Source organism: Trachemys scripta, chromosome 9 (assembly GCF_013100865.1).
Source record: "Trachemys scripta elegans isolate TJP31775 chromosome 9, CAS_Tse_1.0, whole genome shotgun sequence".
NCBI lineage: Eukaryota > Metazoa > Chordata > Testudines > Emydidae > Trachemys > Trachemys scripta.
In genome coordinates, this window is record NC_048306.1 from 60897308 (window position 1) to 60912366 (window position 15059).

The 15059-nt window shown below is 43.4% G+C and overlaps 1 protein-coding gene across 5 annotated transcripts in view; it reads left to right on the forward strand.

Moving 5' to 3' along the window:
• ST6GAL1 (ST6 beta-galactoside alpha-2,6-sialyltransferase 1) overlaps positions 1 to 15059 on the forward strand; it is a 108826-nt gene that overhangs the window by 86154 nt on the left and 7613 nt on the right. For 4 of the 5 annotated variants that reach the window (XM_034780935.1, XM_034780932.1, XM_034780933.1 and 1 more), the window contains 3 exons: positions 858 to 908; positions 5428 to 5529; positions 9213 to 9387. In XM_034780935.1, the coding sequence (XP_034636826.1) occupies positions 858 to 908; positions 5428 to 5529; positions 9213 to 9387 (328 nt within the window). The remainder of the gene's footprint in view (positions 1 to 857; positions 909 to 5427; positions 5530 to 9212; positions 9388 to 15059) is intronic. The other variant, XM_034780936.1, reaches the window with a different exon arrangement.

Sequence of the window (15059 nt, forward strand, 5' to 3'; positions counted from 1 at the left end):
ATAAGTATAGCGGTCAGTAGGTTTCCGGTATAGGGTGGTGTTTATGTGACCATCGCTTATTAGCACTATAGTGTCCAGGAAGTGGATCTCTTGTGTGGACTGGTCCAGACTGAGGTTGATGGCGGGATGGAAATTGTTGAAATCATGGTGGAATTCCTCAAGGGCTTCTTTTCCATGGGTCCAGATGATGAAGATGTCATCAATGTAGCATAAGTAGAGTAGGGCATTAGGGGACGAGAGCTGAGGAAGCGCTGTTCTAAGTCTGCCATAAAAATCTTAGCATACTGTGGGGCCATGTGGGTACTCATAGCAGTGCCGCTAACTTGAAGGCATACATTGTCCCCACATGTGAAATAGTTGTGGGTGAGGACAAAGTCACAAAGTTCAGCCATTACTTTGCAAACTGGACACCATTAAATTAGGCTTGAATAAAGATTGGGAGTGGATGGGTCATTACACAAACTAAAAACGATTTCCCCATGCTATTTTTTCCCCTACTATTACTCACACCTTCTTGTCAACTGTTTGAAATGGGCCATCTTGATTATCACTACAAATGTTTTTTTTTCTTCTGCTGATAATAGCCCACCTTAATTGATTAGTCTTGTTAGAGTTGGTATGGCAACCCCCATTTTTTCATGTTCTCTGTATATATCTTTCTACTGTATTTTCCACTGCATGCATCTGATGAAGTGGGTTTTAGCCCATGAAAGCTTATGCCCAAATACATTTGTTAGTCTCTAGGGTGCCACAAATACTCCTTGTTCTTTTTGCTGATACAGAGTAACGCGGCTATCACTCTGAAACATATTAATTTTGGCTTTTTTCATTCGTTGTATGTATCCACGTTTGCCAAGGCTGTGCTTAGAGGAACAGCTCAGTTGGGCTTTATCATGTACATTTCCTTGGTGAGAGTATATTCAAAATTTTTTGCATTCTCTAGGCTTCCCAGAATTCAAAATGATTAGATTTGTTTAAGTATGTGAAATCGCTAATCAAGTTGAGATTAAAGGATATTAATAAGCAACTAAACAAGGCTCTTGTTTCCATTACAACTATGTCACCTTGATTCCCCCTTATTAAAAAGACTCATGGATATCTAGAGAGTTTGTCCAATAACAAGTTAAGGAGGGCCTTAACAGCTCTCAGTTTTCAGTCTATGCAGACAGCTTAAATCAGAAGGCTGATATACTGGCACTAAGAAACGTAACCACCTCTGTCCATGCAGCTCTGGGCAGGCAGAAGGCCTACCCTATTATTTATTATACTGTAATTTGTATTGCCACTTGAGGTCAGAATGGCTTTCCATGCTTTTTTTGTCCTGAGCGCCTTTTTCTACAACCTCTCAGATAACAGAATATTTATTAGGGACTAACAATGTATCTGTGATCCGAGTGATTGCCCTATTTGCATGGCCAGCAGCTAAAATCAGGAAAAGACAAATGGCATGGTGATTATATGTTTTAATTGATTTATGTTCTTTTAAATTTTTATTTATATGTATTGTAATATTTTAAAATCCTGGATTTACTTTTAAGTTTTATTGTAATATGTTTTGGTTTTGGTGCATTGGCTTACGGCTAAGTTGCTATTAATAAATTTGACTTGACAACAGACAACAAGTAATTACAATGGGCAGACAAGGGGAGTACAATTAAACAGTGAGAGAGTTGTGAAATAAGCAATGGTCACAGCACCCCAGCTATCCATCCAGTAAGTGTTTTGAAGCCATCACTACTTAGCTGGGTTAATCAGGAAGAGCTTGTTACAATCTAGTGAAAGGGGCACAGGTTGAAACCACCCAGATAAGACAAAAACCAGAGCTTCATACTCCAGAACAGGCCAGTTCACTACCTGCTCACCTCTTCATTCTGTCTCCTCGCTCTATGGGATTGAAGTTCAGTCATCTGCTCTCAGAGAATGAGGGCTTGTATACACTGGCAATTTACAGTGCTGCAACTTTCTCGCTCAGGGGTGTGAAAAAACACCCCTTAGCGCAGCAAGGTTCAGCGCTGTAAAGCGCCAGTGTAGACAGTGTACATGGAGGTGGTTTTTTTAGAGCGCTGAGAGAGCTTTCTCCCAGCGCTCTGCTGGGACCACACAAGCCATGTTAAAGCACTGCCGCGGCAGCGCTTTAGTGTTGCCAGTGTAGACTAGCCCTGAGTTTTCCAGGTTGCTGCTTTGGAATAAGGGTTGACTTTTTTCAAAGAAGTACAGAGGGTTTAGCTACATGTATTCTATTAAAATTCCTGGGTAAATCCCCTGTACTGCCTTGGAATTTGCAACCAAATTCTCTAATCATGTTTGTTCCTCTTCCTTTACATGAATTTTTGTTGCTCATAAATCTTATCTAACTTCCTCATCAGAATTCTCCTCTCCCATGATTTGTGTTATCTTGCTGCCTGCTGTGTCCCAGTGCTCTCTGCTTCCTGACTAATGGATACAACATAAATTAAGAATTGGACTTTGTCCCTTTGTAAACTGATCTTCCCATAAGACATGTTCGACAATTTAAGTCCTTACGCGTCTGTGTGTAATTGTGTTACTGGGTCAATAGTATGTTCTCCACTTTGGAAGCTATCTCCTGGGGCCACATATCCAGTGCCAGCCTAGCTATGATATGCAAACGGTGCCAGTGAAAACATTTGTCCTGCTTCTGCAACTATATATATATATAATTATGCAGCTGTAGTTATTCCAATACAACTCCCCATGTGGATCCATGTGTTCTGGGATAATGAGTGTTAAACGGAAGGGAAGATGGATGATGGAGAAGTAGAGAGAAAGACAATGACACAACAAAGTACGAGGTAGGAGGCTGGGGTAGGTAAAGGGATACCATTCTTCGGGTACACGTCAGCAAATGTGGTCTAAAAGGCTATAATCAAATGAGTTAATTAATCCAAACGAGATTACATAGATGATAAATGTACTAGCAAGTTATATGGTGAATTAGCAAGGCAATCAGGAAACAATGAAATCAGCTAAATAAGAACAGAACAAATAGGCAATAATCAATGCCTCGGCAGTTAATTAGGAGCAAAACAGCTGGGCAAGACAAGTAAGTGTGGTAGCAATTAAATGACAGTTGGTTGAGTGGAAAGAATCAATCAATTGATTAAGCAGAACAGATAGGCACTAAAGGCAGTAAGTGGTGAGATCAGTTAGCTCCGTTGATTAAATGTGGAACCTAGAACTGATAGTCAACAAATTAACGCCATGCAGAGCAAACAATAGCAGGGTGTGAATGAGGTTGCAGGAAGTTATCAGATTGGTTGCAGAAGTAGGGGGCAGTGACAACTGCAGAAGAAGTTTGGTGCCTATGTCTTTGATCCAGTTGTACTTGGTACCTGCCCTGCTTAAAAATGGGGGCAGGAAAGATGGCAACAACCCTACAGTTCTGATCTTGAAAAGGTCCTCTCACATTTGCTACATCTCTGTGCGTTCATGCTGCTGGATGAGTCTAGAGAGAGGCCTGTGACTGCTGGATTCATACTCTTTCATTCTCTCCCCTTCCTTTCTGAACAACTCTGCTTCTCCTCTCTGAGCCTGGGTCTACACTCCAAAATTACTTTGGTATAACTACGTGTCTCAGGGGTGTGAATAATCCACACCCCTGACCAAGGTAGTTATATCGACCTATGCGCTGGTGTAGACAGCGCTATGTTGGTGGGAGAGCTTTTCCCGCTGACATAGTCACTGTCTTTCAGGGAGGTGGAGTTATTAAGCCAATGGGAGAACTCTCTTCCGTCAGCTTAGACCCTTAGACACTTCATGACCCTGTGTCAAGGACCATGAGTCTTGCACCTCCTACCTATGCCTACCGACACTTGGAATCTTTCCTGAAATGCTCTTCTCGGCCCACCTTCTCTTCTGCCCAGGATGGTGCTAAAAAGGATCCATTTTGTTTTGTAAAATATCTGGCAAGAATCCCCTCTCCCTCGGCTCTGCTGTGTCCCTCCTCCCCTTCCTGCCTTCACCCCACTCTGACACCACAGTCACTGCTACTCTCTGCCACTCTTCCTCGCCCTCTCCCTGCAATCCCGTCCTCTCCAAATGCTTTTAGCTCCCACAACCCTGGGAGTTAAAAACTTAAATCCTGTCATTTGCACCTGGAAAGGATTGTGTGCACCAAGCTGCACTTTCAAACTTGACAGCCACATTTTTAAAAGTGACTAAAATGTATTAAATGGTATAGGCTGAGGAAGCTATGCAGTACACATGGCAGGACTCTGGGCCTCAAACCTAATTTTCTCTCTCTCTTTAAATTAAGAACATACACCAGCAAACTCTTTTTCAGTTATAGAATAATAAGCATCTGGAATGGCCAGGCAGACATGGTTGTGATGTACTGGTAATGGGGACAGCCAGAATAGCGATGGGATGCTAGCAATGGCTGGGGAGGCGGGGGGGGAGGGGGGAAATAGCATATTTAAAAAGATGAATCAACTCGTTCTGAAATAGCTCCCGTTTGGCTTGGATTTCTGAGGGGCTGTCTGGCATAGTCAGGGTTTTCTGACTGCCCTCTTCCTAACCAGATGTTAACAAGCAGCGTCTGTTTGAATTGTGCTAATTAATAAAAGGACAAGCCCCTCATTCAACTCTGTTTCTCCTGTAAACAAAGCTCCAAAGTGGACTTCCCCAAGTTCAACTCTCACCTGCCCTGTGGCAGTTGTTGGATCACTAAAAGGATAAAGCTGCCCCTGGCTGATTTTTGTCACTGTAACTTAGCACCAGTGACTGTTTGGGGGAATTGACACTTGGAACATTATTCTGAGTGTAACTCTGTGGGTTTGTATTTACCGTGACTGTGAAGTGTGGATTGTTAAAACTTGGCCCATGCATGCTTTTTTTTTTTTTTTTTTTTTTTTTTAAGTGAAATGTGATCTGAGCAGCCTGTTACCCTATCCATATGTTTTTCCTTTTTGGCACTGTGTCTATAATTGCAACAGAGTTGGAGAAATGCATGTAGAATTAGATGCCTCAGTTACCACTACTACTCTTCTCCCGACTAATTTGAGTGACTGTAATTATAGTGGCTGAAGTCCACATGCACTCCAAGCCGCTGTGTGTTGCCCATATCCTCTCCTTTCTGAGTAAAGTCAGGTAGAAAGGGAGATTTGATATGCATAGGTATGCAACCACTGCTCCTTTGACACTCCACTACATCCTGACCTGCTGGAGGCAGGAGTAGCAGCAGAATTAAAAGGCCAGGGCATGGTTGCTAGCTCACACGAGGAAATACTTTTCTATAGCATGTATAATCCAGGGATAATGGAACACTTTCTGAACTTCAACCAATCCTACCACCTCGTCCTTAGTAGTCGATGGGTATAGCCATGCTTAGTAATACTTTACTGCCTGACCTCCCACAGATTTATACATATTCTGCGGTGTTAGAAATCATCTTTCCTTTTCTCATTCAAGCTTGTAACTGTCGAAGAGCAGAAGTTCCTTACAGATACGTTGTACAATACTGGAATCTTAATTGTCTGGGATCCAGCACCTTATCATGCCGAAATTAATGAGGTAAGTGAAGAACAGTGTTGTAAATGAGATTTACAGGGTAGCTGTGACCTCATTTCTTGCCATGCATGCCTGCATGTTGAGGGTCATTCCTTTTAAAGTTGTTGTTTATTCCTCTGGCGTGCTAGATGTAGCAATGTATGTGTTCGCAAGTTCCTTTTTCCATCCCGGTATGCGATCAGCTCCTGTGATTTTTGTCACAGCAGTCAGGGAAACTGTGAATTTGAGTAAAGTTCATGAAATGCCCCCATGTGATGCTGCGACCTTGTGTGCTAGGTTGCAATGCCCAGAGTGGGGAGCCGGGCCCAGCCCCACAGGTCAGGAGCAGCAGGTGCATAGAGAGTGCAGAGTGGGTTCGCTGTCCATTTCTCTCCTCTCTGCCCCTACCCCCGAGATCCCTGGCTTGCCCCCTTTCCATGACAAAACATTTCCATGACAAAACCATAGCTCTACTGATAGAAAATGTGTGTCTTTTCCAGACAAGGGTGAAGGGCCCTGAGTTGTCTATCTTATTGCCACAATAAGTTTCCCATTGGCTGATCTCACATTAAGGTGACCACTACTGTATATAACATTCTCAAACTTGCGGGAGAGTGCTAGTCTCCATTGTCTCAAGAATCCATACGTTAGGCTGGACAGTCTGACCACAGTGGCCATTTTGGTTTTGAAAGCACCAGTCTGTCATAAGGTATATTTTAATGGCTTATAATTGATAAGAAAGCTCTATTAAAAGGGCAGCAAATTCCTTTACTCATGTCAGCTGGATTTCTGTAGGTATTGGATTAATAAACTGGAGTTACTTGTGTAGTGACTGCAGAGTAGCTGCACAATAGCTCCATTAGTAGTCATCACAACTCCCTCTCTTAGTAATTGGGTAGATCACCCATGTTGGCAGTATATTCAGAACTTTATTGCAGAACGGTATCCTGTGGTGCCCCCTCATCCAATCAGAAGTCAGAAGCTTTGAACCATCTCCTCCCTTTAAATTATAAGAAAATAAAATCAAGGGATGTTCTTCTCTTTTTGCGACGTGTTTATTGATTGTGCAGTCTGTATAGTCGGAAATGGGAGTGTTTGTTCCATTTTTAAAATAATTAAAAATACCTCTCAGCATTTGCACTGAAGAAGAATTTCAATATCTGAGATACTGCAGCATCCTTTGATTTGGCCTCATTGTTCTCCCTTTTCTGTTATGTCTCCTCATTCCTGATTTTCACTGGGGTATCTCAGTTGAAGTCAATAGTTACATCATTGTACAAAACAATAACTTACCTTGACAGTTTCAATAATAAGTAAATATTCTGTCAATATGCTAATTTATGGAGCTTCAGCATAATATTCCAGGGCCAGAAAGCACAGGACCATCACTCAAGTGGCGCAATAACAAAGCTAAGGATTATACTACATCAAACAATCTCAGCAAGCAAAGCATGCAAAATGATAAACAGCAACAGCTTCAAAAGCCAGTCCAGTGTAATTAGCAGACAGAAGACATGTAACTCTGAAACACCTGTCCACCCTCTACAGGAGCAGGACTGAAAACTCTGGACTGTGTGATTGAAAGTTATCTTTCAGAAAGAGAGGCACATTGCACCAGTGCTAGCCTAGGAGGCCCGGGTTCAATTCCTTGCTCTGCCACAGACTTTCTGTGTCACCTGGAACACGTCACTTAGGTCCTGATCGTAAATCCCATTTTTAGGCTCCACTACCATTCGCAAAACTCCTGCCAAATCCTGTAGGCACCTAAACTTGACGCTTACATTTTCAGCCTAAAAGTTCCCTCCAGAATAAGTTTCTGCCTCCAAGCATGCCCACTGCCACCTGACTCTAGGTGTCTGGACACCTATCCCCAACCTAAGCCCCGGAGCAATCCACAAACCAGGAGGAGATAGGTGAGCAAATGCCTATCTCATGTGCGGAGCCCGATGCGAGAAGTGTGCTCAGAGGTAACCTACCAGATTGGTTCCCATTCACAATCGTTTTTAACTTTTAGAAAGCCAAGGATTATAAAAACACTTCCATGCAATCTTCACTTTGAATGGGTATAGATATGACTAAACAAGGAGTCCCTGCAGTGTTCCTAAACCCCACTTCGCAGCATTGTGCTACTGCATCAGAATCTAAGTGAAGTCATTTGGAAATTAGCTATAAACAAGTGTTTATAAACTAGTTTATTGTTAAAGCTGAGAGCAATGTAGAAGAGAAACAAACCTCAAACAGTGAAAAGTTAATTCGATTTTTAAAATTCGTGCAGCTTCAGTAACCCATGGTGCTATTTGTAACACACAAAGAGTTATATCTCTAAAGGGTTGCTGATCCTTTGGAGTGCACATCTGCTACAGTCCTCAGCTCTGCTGTCTCTCCTTAGTCTTTAGGTCACACCCTGACTTCCTAGATCAGAGACATTGCTTATAAAATGTCATCTGAATGTCCAAGCCTTTGTCTAGTTCTACGCCCCCAAAGAAGCAAGGGTATATATTTAGCATGCTTAAGAGCCTCTACTGAGCTAGGCTGGTACTTATTGCCTAGTAAAACCTCTCTTCTAGATGGTCTGAGAGTTTAATAAAACATAAGCCCTCCTTCAGTATTTTTACTGAAGTAAGGTAGTGAGAGGAAAGCTTATAAATTTGAAAGCTCACAAATACACACAATTACAGTTCACTGCACATACTGTACATTATCATCTTCTGATGCAATGTTGTGACAAAGATGCTTGTGTACCAGCCTTGGAATATGACCTTTTGTTCTCTGAGATTAATATAACAATTAAGAATGGTATAAAAATGACTCACTGCACATAAGATTGTCCTTTCAATGTCTTTCTAGGCCACATGAACAGTCCTGCCAGCTGGGTATTCTAGAAGGAGAGACGATACAGTGTAGTATCTCCTAAAATGTTTGAGAATGGAATGGAAAAGAAATTGGATCTTTTACAGATTTTATTGCTAGTGGGCTGCTCGCTTTCATGTAGCAAAATCTTCTCCCTGAATCTCCCAATTTAAATATCAGGAAGACATTAAAGACCTGATCCAAAAGTCCATTGAAGTCCTTGGAGTTCTTTCCACTGACTTCAGTGAATTTTGGATCAGACCCTAAATGCAAATAAAAATGGAATAGTTGGTAAGACACTTTTGTGAACTGGATCACTGACACACCCACCACTGACATGTGGAAGATCTTAATGCATTAGAGATGAGAAACTTAGAAGGATTAGAACTCCATAACAGTCTACTAAAAGATGAGATGATTCCCCGTCAGTCTTCAGTATGAGGGTGTCTTATGATAGAGACTGCAGGAAGGCGGGGTGGGGGGGATATGCCATTTCTCTGCATTGCTTTATGAATTGCAATACAGCCTGGTGTGATTGCATGTCAAATTACATTCCACTTGTAAAGAAATTTCTTTCACAGCATCTTTAAAGTTACATAGTGGATATTGTTGAAGACATTTGTGTTCTGTTGTGGGTGCCATGGGCTCACCTGTCTCTTGCATGATAGCTCTTCCATCAGCACCTTGCCCTCTGAATTAGAATGCAGGTGGAATTTCAAAGGGCAACCTGTTACATGAAAGATAAGTTACTGCATCCCACAGCAGTGCAGAACAATAATAGATTCCTTAGGTGTTTTGTGAGAGATCTTGTCCTTGAGGGGAGGGGGAAAGGATCTGACTTGTTAATTCTGTTTTAGTGGTACAGAAAACCAGACTACAGTTTCTTTGCAAACTACAAGGTGTATCGTACTAGACATCCGGAACAGCCCTTTTATATCCTGAACCCAAAAATGCAGTGGCAGCTCTGGGATATTCTGCAGGAGAACTCGCTGGAGGAAATTCAGCCCAATCCACCTTCTTCTGGAATGCTTGGTAATGTACCTGCCCAGTAAATATTTGGCTTTATTAGTTTTGGATGGGGCTCTTCGGTTTATTGAAGAGCTGATAAGGGTCGTGCTTTCTGTTTATCAGATTCAAAGCAGCCCTTTGGAGATTCCTAACAATGTTCAACTTCTGTAAAATGCAATGTTTCCCATCTCAAAACAGCAGCTTAAGTATGTTAGAAAACAGCATTTCTCAGCAGCAGCTCTCAAACTGTTCCGTGTAGCACTGACTCCAGAAATAGCTATACTCAGATTAAACACAGATGGAGGCTGGAACGTTAGGTGCAACAATGTCAATTGTCAATAAAAGGTGCAATCACCTTTTACTGGTCACCAGCATTTCTAGCCAATAGGAAAAGAACAACTCATATCTGGTCTGATCTGAAGCAGAGTGATGTCTTTCAGGGCTTTCACTGCTATTCCTTTTCATTGTTTTTTTTATTTTAACAAGCGAATAAATTTATCAGCTCACTATTGCAGTCAACAAATAGTTTTATTTTCAAATTGATGAGCCATTACCTATTATGGGATAAGCACAGTTCAAAAAGAAAGATTTGATAAGGGAAAAAGTTGTCAGAACTCAGTAATAACTAAAAATGGTAAATAATTCCCCCTCAGCCAGCCTTATCCCTCATTCTAAAGCCCTTTTGTTTCATCACCTTGTGCTGATCTCAAAACATTAGTGAAGAGGCCCATTCCCCTCCCAGACAGAAATTCTATTGTGGCCAGGTTTTCTCCTTTTCACAACCTTATTTAATCAGCAACAAAATGAAAAGGAACCGACCGCTAAGGAGCGATTTATAAGAAAACCACTTACAGTGGAGTTGTCTTGTTTGCTTTGTAGGTGGCAAAATTGTTCTGCTTTGGTTACCATCCTACTGCTTGCAAGAGGGCACTCACACTGTAAGATATTCTACCCCCTCCCTCCATGGGTGTGCAGAACTAGACCTTAACAAAGTTAGGTTAGCTGATTATATTTCTGCCAATCAGATTTCTTGCTGCTTTCTACAAACTCATATTTCTGCCTTCCAAGCTATTAAATCATTGCTGACTCACATTCAGCACTAATGTGTAATGGGGGAACAGCTGATTTTAGAAGGAAAACACAATGCAAATGATTATTGATTAGAGCAAAGGATTGAGAAGGCAGGACTCCTGCACAGCTCAGTCTCTTGACCTTTTTATGCCTCAGTTTCCCCATTTGTAAAATGAGTATAATCTGTCTCCCAGTCATGATAGAGAGAGAGAGACACACAAGCTTTTGAGCTTACATGGAGCTCTTCTTCAGGTGATCTCTACAGAAGAGCTCTGTGTAGCTTGAAAACTTGTCTCTTTCACCAATTGAAGTTGGTTCAATAAAAGATATTCTTCCCATGTGTGGAATAGACCTAGGGACCAGCACACCCGCTATGGCCCTGCTGGCCAAGCCCTATGCGCAGTGACCCTCATAACCATTCTGGCTGTGATCTGACCTGCTAAGGCCATGCCAGGGGTACACATGCATGCCAAGTGCCTGAGTCTGGAGTTTCTTCAAAGCAGTGTCCGTTGACCCACACATACACAGTAACACTCCTCATGCGCCTGACTGAGGGTATAAGAGGCAGTGCGGCTCGACACCTCTCCAGTTTCTTCTTACTGCCCCATGGTCTGAGTCAGAATCATGTCCTCTGCTATTGCACAGCCTGTAAAATGTATTTGTAAATAGTTTATATCTTAGCTTAGGAACTCTAGTTAGTATAGAATAGAATACTCCCCCCCTCCAGTCAGGGGAAATCGTCCTCGGTCCCTGGACTGTGCCCAGGGTCCCGGGTTTCAAGAAGCAAGGAAAAAGGAGCCGCTGGTTCCGACAGTATTCATCATAGGTACCATCTCATCTATCCAAAGTCTGGCTGCATCAGATGAACTGGGCTCTTCAGGAGTTTCTATGGGAACTTCTCAGACCCTGGGCTGTGTGGAGACCTTTGTAACGTCAGAGGATGTCTTCTTCCCCTACCTGCAGTCTCCACTCCTTTTGGGCCCTGCCCTCCTGAGAGATATCCTTATCCTGGAGGAGGAATTGTTACCATTGTCTCAAGAGAAGTCCCATCTCTATCCATCGCACAGGAGTGCCCCGGTACTTATGGAATCAGAGGAGTTGGAGGAGATAGCTGCACCAGTATCTCTGCGAAGGCACAGGAGCCCTAACAGACAGCCGAGACACTATTATCTGTCAGGTTATGACCCTCCAAGGGACACCTAATATTGATTCCCCAGGGGGCCACCATGAGCAATGGATCTTTCCTTATTGCAGGTGCCCGGACCCCTCTCAGGAGTCATACCACTCCTCCTCCTCTCATCAGGTGGTTCCATATGTGTATGAGGAGGAAGAACCAGAACCGGTTCCGATGGGAGCCTCATCATCCTCTCCAGACACCACTGTCACGCCTTCATTGCCCTCTCCACTGGATGACCACCAGCAATACCAGGAGTTGTTGCACAGGGTTGCTAATGATCTACAAATTCCTCTAGAGGAGGTCCAGGACCCTCAGAATCAACTACTGGACATTTTACAACCACAGAGACTGACCAGGGTGGCCCTTCCAAACTAATCAGGCCATATTAGAACCAGACAGAGAGGTTTAGCACACACAGCATCTTGTGCCCCTATGCCAAAAAGAAAGATGCCATTTTGTGCTGGCCAAGGATGCTGACTTCTTGTTTTCTCATCCTGCATGTAACTTGTTGGTGGTACAGGTGACTACAGAGAGAGCTCAGCCACGCTACCAAAAATCTACTTTGGCCCATAAAGGCTCAAAGAGAGTGGACCTCCAGGGTAGGAAGGTTTTCTCCTCTGCAGTCCTCCAGTTTTGTATAGTTGATTACCAAGCTTTATTAGCAAAATACAATTTTAACACCTACACCAGGCCTACAGAATATAAAGACAAACTCTCCATGGAACAATGAGCCCAATTCCAGTCCTTTCTGGATGAGGGGAGGCTGGTAGCAAAGGTGGCTCTCTAGGCTGTGGTAGATGCCACAGATACAGCATCCAGATCTTTAGCCCCAGGACTGGTCATGCAAAAGGGTCTCGTAGCTCCAGTCATCAGGCTTCCCTAGAGAGGTTCAAAATGCTATCCAAGATCTTTGACAAGTCCAGCCTTTTTAATGAAAAGACAGATGAGTCTCTACGCTCTCTAAAGGACTTGAGATCCACCCTGTGATTTACACACCAGCCCCCAGGAGGAAATGCCAGGAATAGCCCTTTTGACCACAACTATCCCCTTTGCATACCCCATACTACCAGCATCCACGTGAATCTTTCTCATAAGTGACAAAGGATTCAGAGGTCTCATTTCTCAGCTCCCTTCACTGCTGCACCCTCCATGTATTCCCAACCACAGGCCAAAGGCCATTTTTGATGTGCATGTCAACACTTGCACATAGGATACTCCATAGAGTTTTCTTTCCCTCCTCACAAAACACATGCCTGACCCCCCTTCAGGGACCCCTCTCATCAATCCTTGTTACACCAGGGGGTGATAGAGAGGTCCCAAGGGAGTACCAAGGAAGAGGGTTCTACTCCCCGTATTTTCTAACCCTTAGAAAAGACATGGACCTCATCATGGACCTTTGGCAATGCAATATCTTTATCCAAAAGCTGAAATTCAGGATGATTACACTGGCATCTATAAACCTCTCTTCAGGAGTGAGTGTGGTTTGCGACTCTCAGCATAGAGGAAGCATGGTTCCACATGGACATTCACCCATCACACAGGAGATTTCTGCATTTCATGGTTGACCAAGAGCGCTACCAGTTCTGTGTCCTTCACTGTGGGCTCACAGCAGCTCCAAATGTGTTCACAAAAGTTTTCACCATGGTAGCAGCCCACATGAGACATCAGGGATATATGGTATTTCCATACCTGGATGATTGGGTTTTGGTAGGCCAATATTGGCAAGAAGTTATATCAGCAACAGAGTTTCCTTTGTGCCTTCTTGCCACTGTAGGTGTTCGCATAAACGAAGATAAGTTCTTTTTGTCACCCACCAGGACAGTATATTTTATAGGAGCATGGCTGGATTCAATCTCTATGACAGTTTTCCTGCCTGCAGACAGATTCTACGTGATGAGTAACCTGATATCTTGCATCACCTGCAAACCTCAAACTGATTATTCCTTTGCTTATTCGTCCTTTCCCAAGGAGATACAGAACACTGTTGAAGATATCCCCATCGATGGGGACAAACTCTTCGCCTCTATGACCAATGAGGTCCTCCATTTCATGAAGAACTCATCCACCACACTCCGATCTCTAGGCATCGAAACACCTGTCACAAAAAAGAGACAATATAGGTATCAGCAATATCAACAACCATGCTACGATACCTTTGTGCAATATCAACCTTTAAGACAATATACGCAGCAACAACAATGCCATAGACCCAGAACCCAACGACGTTGCCCTCCGCAAACAATGGTGACCCACCCTCCCAACTCAAATAACAAATTTGAAGTCTTGCTCAAGGGTATAGAAAGCCTCGCACCCTCTCCAGAGCCAACTCCAACCATCCATTTCTTTGGACACTGTCTACATCCGTTCCTTGCCAATTGGGAAGCCATCACTATAGACATATGGATCCTGGAAATTATCAGATCGGGTTATGCCATCCCCTTCCTCTCTTACCTCCCACGCACCCTTCCACCCCATCCCTCTTCGGGGACACCTCTCACGAACATTTACTCTGTCAGGAGGTACAACACCTCAAGCAACTAGGAGCGATAGAGGAAGTACTGCCTCAACACAGAGGGAAAGGGTTTTACTCCAACTACTTATTGACAGAAAAGAAAAATGGCAGATGGCACCCTATCCTCGATCTTTGACATTTAAACAAGTTCATCAAGAAACAGAAATTCTGGATGGTTACTCTTCCAATGATAATTCTGACGCTGGAGCAGGGAGATTAGTTTTCAACCCTCGACCTCCAAGATGCATATTTCCATTTCACTATCCACCTTGCCCATGGACATTTCCTCAGATTTGCCGTGGGAGTGCAACACTATCAATACAGAGTCCTTCCATTTGGCCTCTCCACTGCACCATGTGTCTACTCAAAGATGCTAGCAGTTGTAATAGCACATCTCAGAAAAAAAAGGGTCCTCATTTTTCCTTACCTGGACGATTGTCTTCTTAAATCCTCCATTCACTTGGAAGCAATCCGCACAACTTTTACAACCCTCCACTGCTTCCGCACCCTAAGTCTGCAAATAAACAAAAACAAATCTACCTTACAGCCTACCCAACAAATAGACTTCATCGGCGCCCACATCGATTCCACCAGTGGTCTTGCCTCTCTTCCCCAGGACAGATTCCACACAATTACCCAGATACGTGCCAGCCCACAGACTACAGTCCGAGATTCCCTGCAGCTCTTAGGACACAGGGCCGCCTGCACATTTGTGGTCACAAATGCTCACCTGTACATGCGATGCCTTCAGGGTTGTCTAGCCACGGTATACAAACCGAATACGCACAGGCTAAACAAATTACTAACTGTGCCCCTGAAAGTCAAGGACTAATTATGCTCCCAAAAGTCAAAGTCACTTCTGTGGTGGACCTCTCCCATCAACCTCTGTACTGGGGTTCCCTTCCGACAAGATCCCCCTTCAATGACCATCACTAC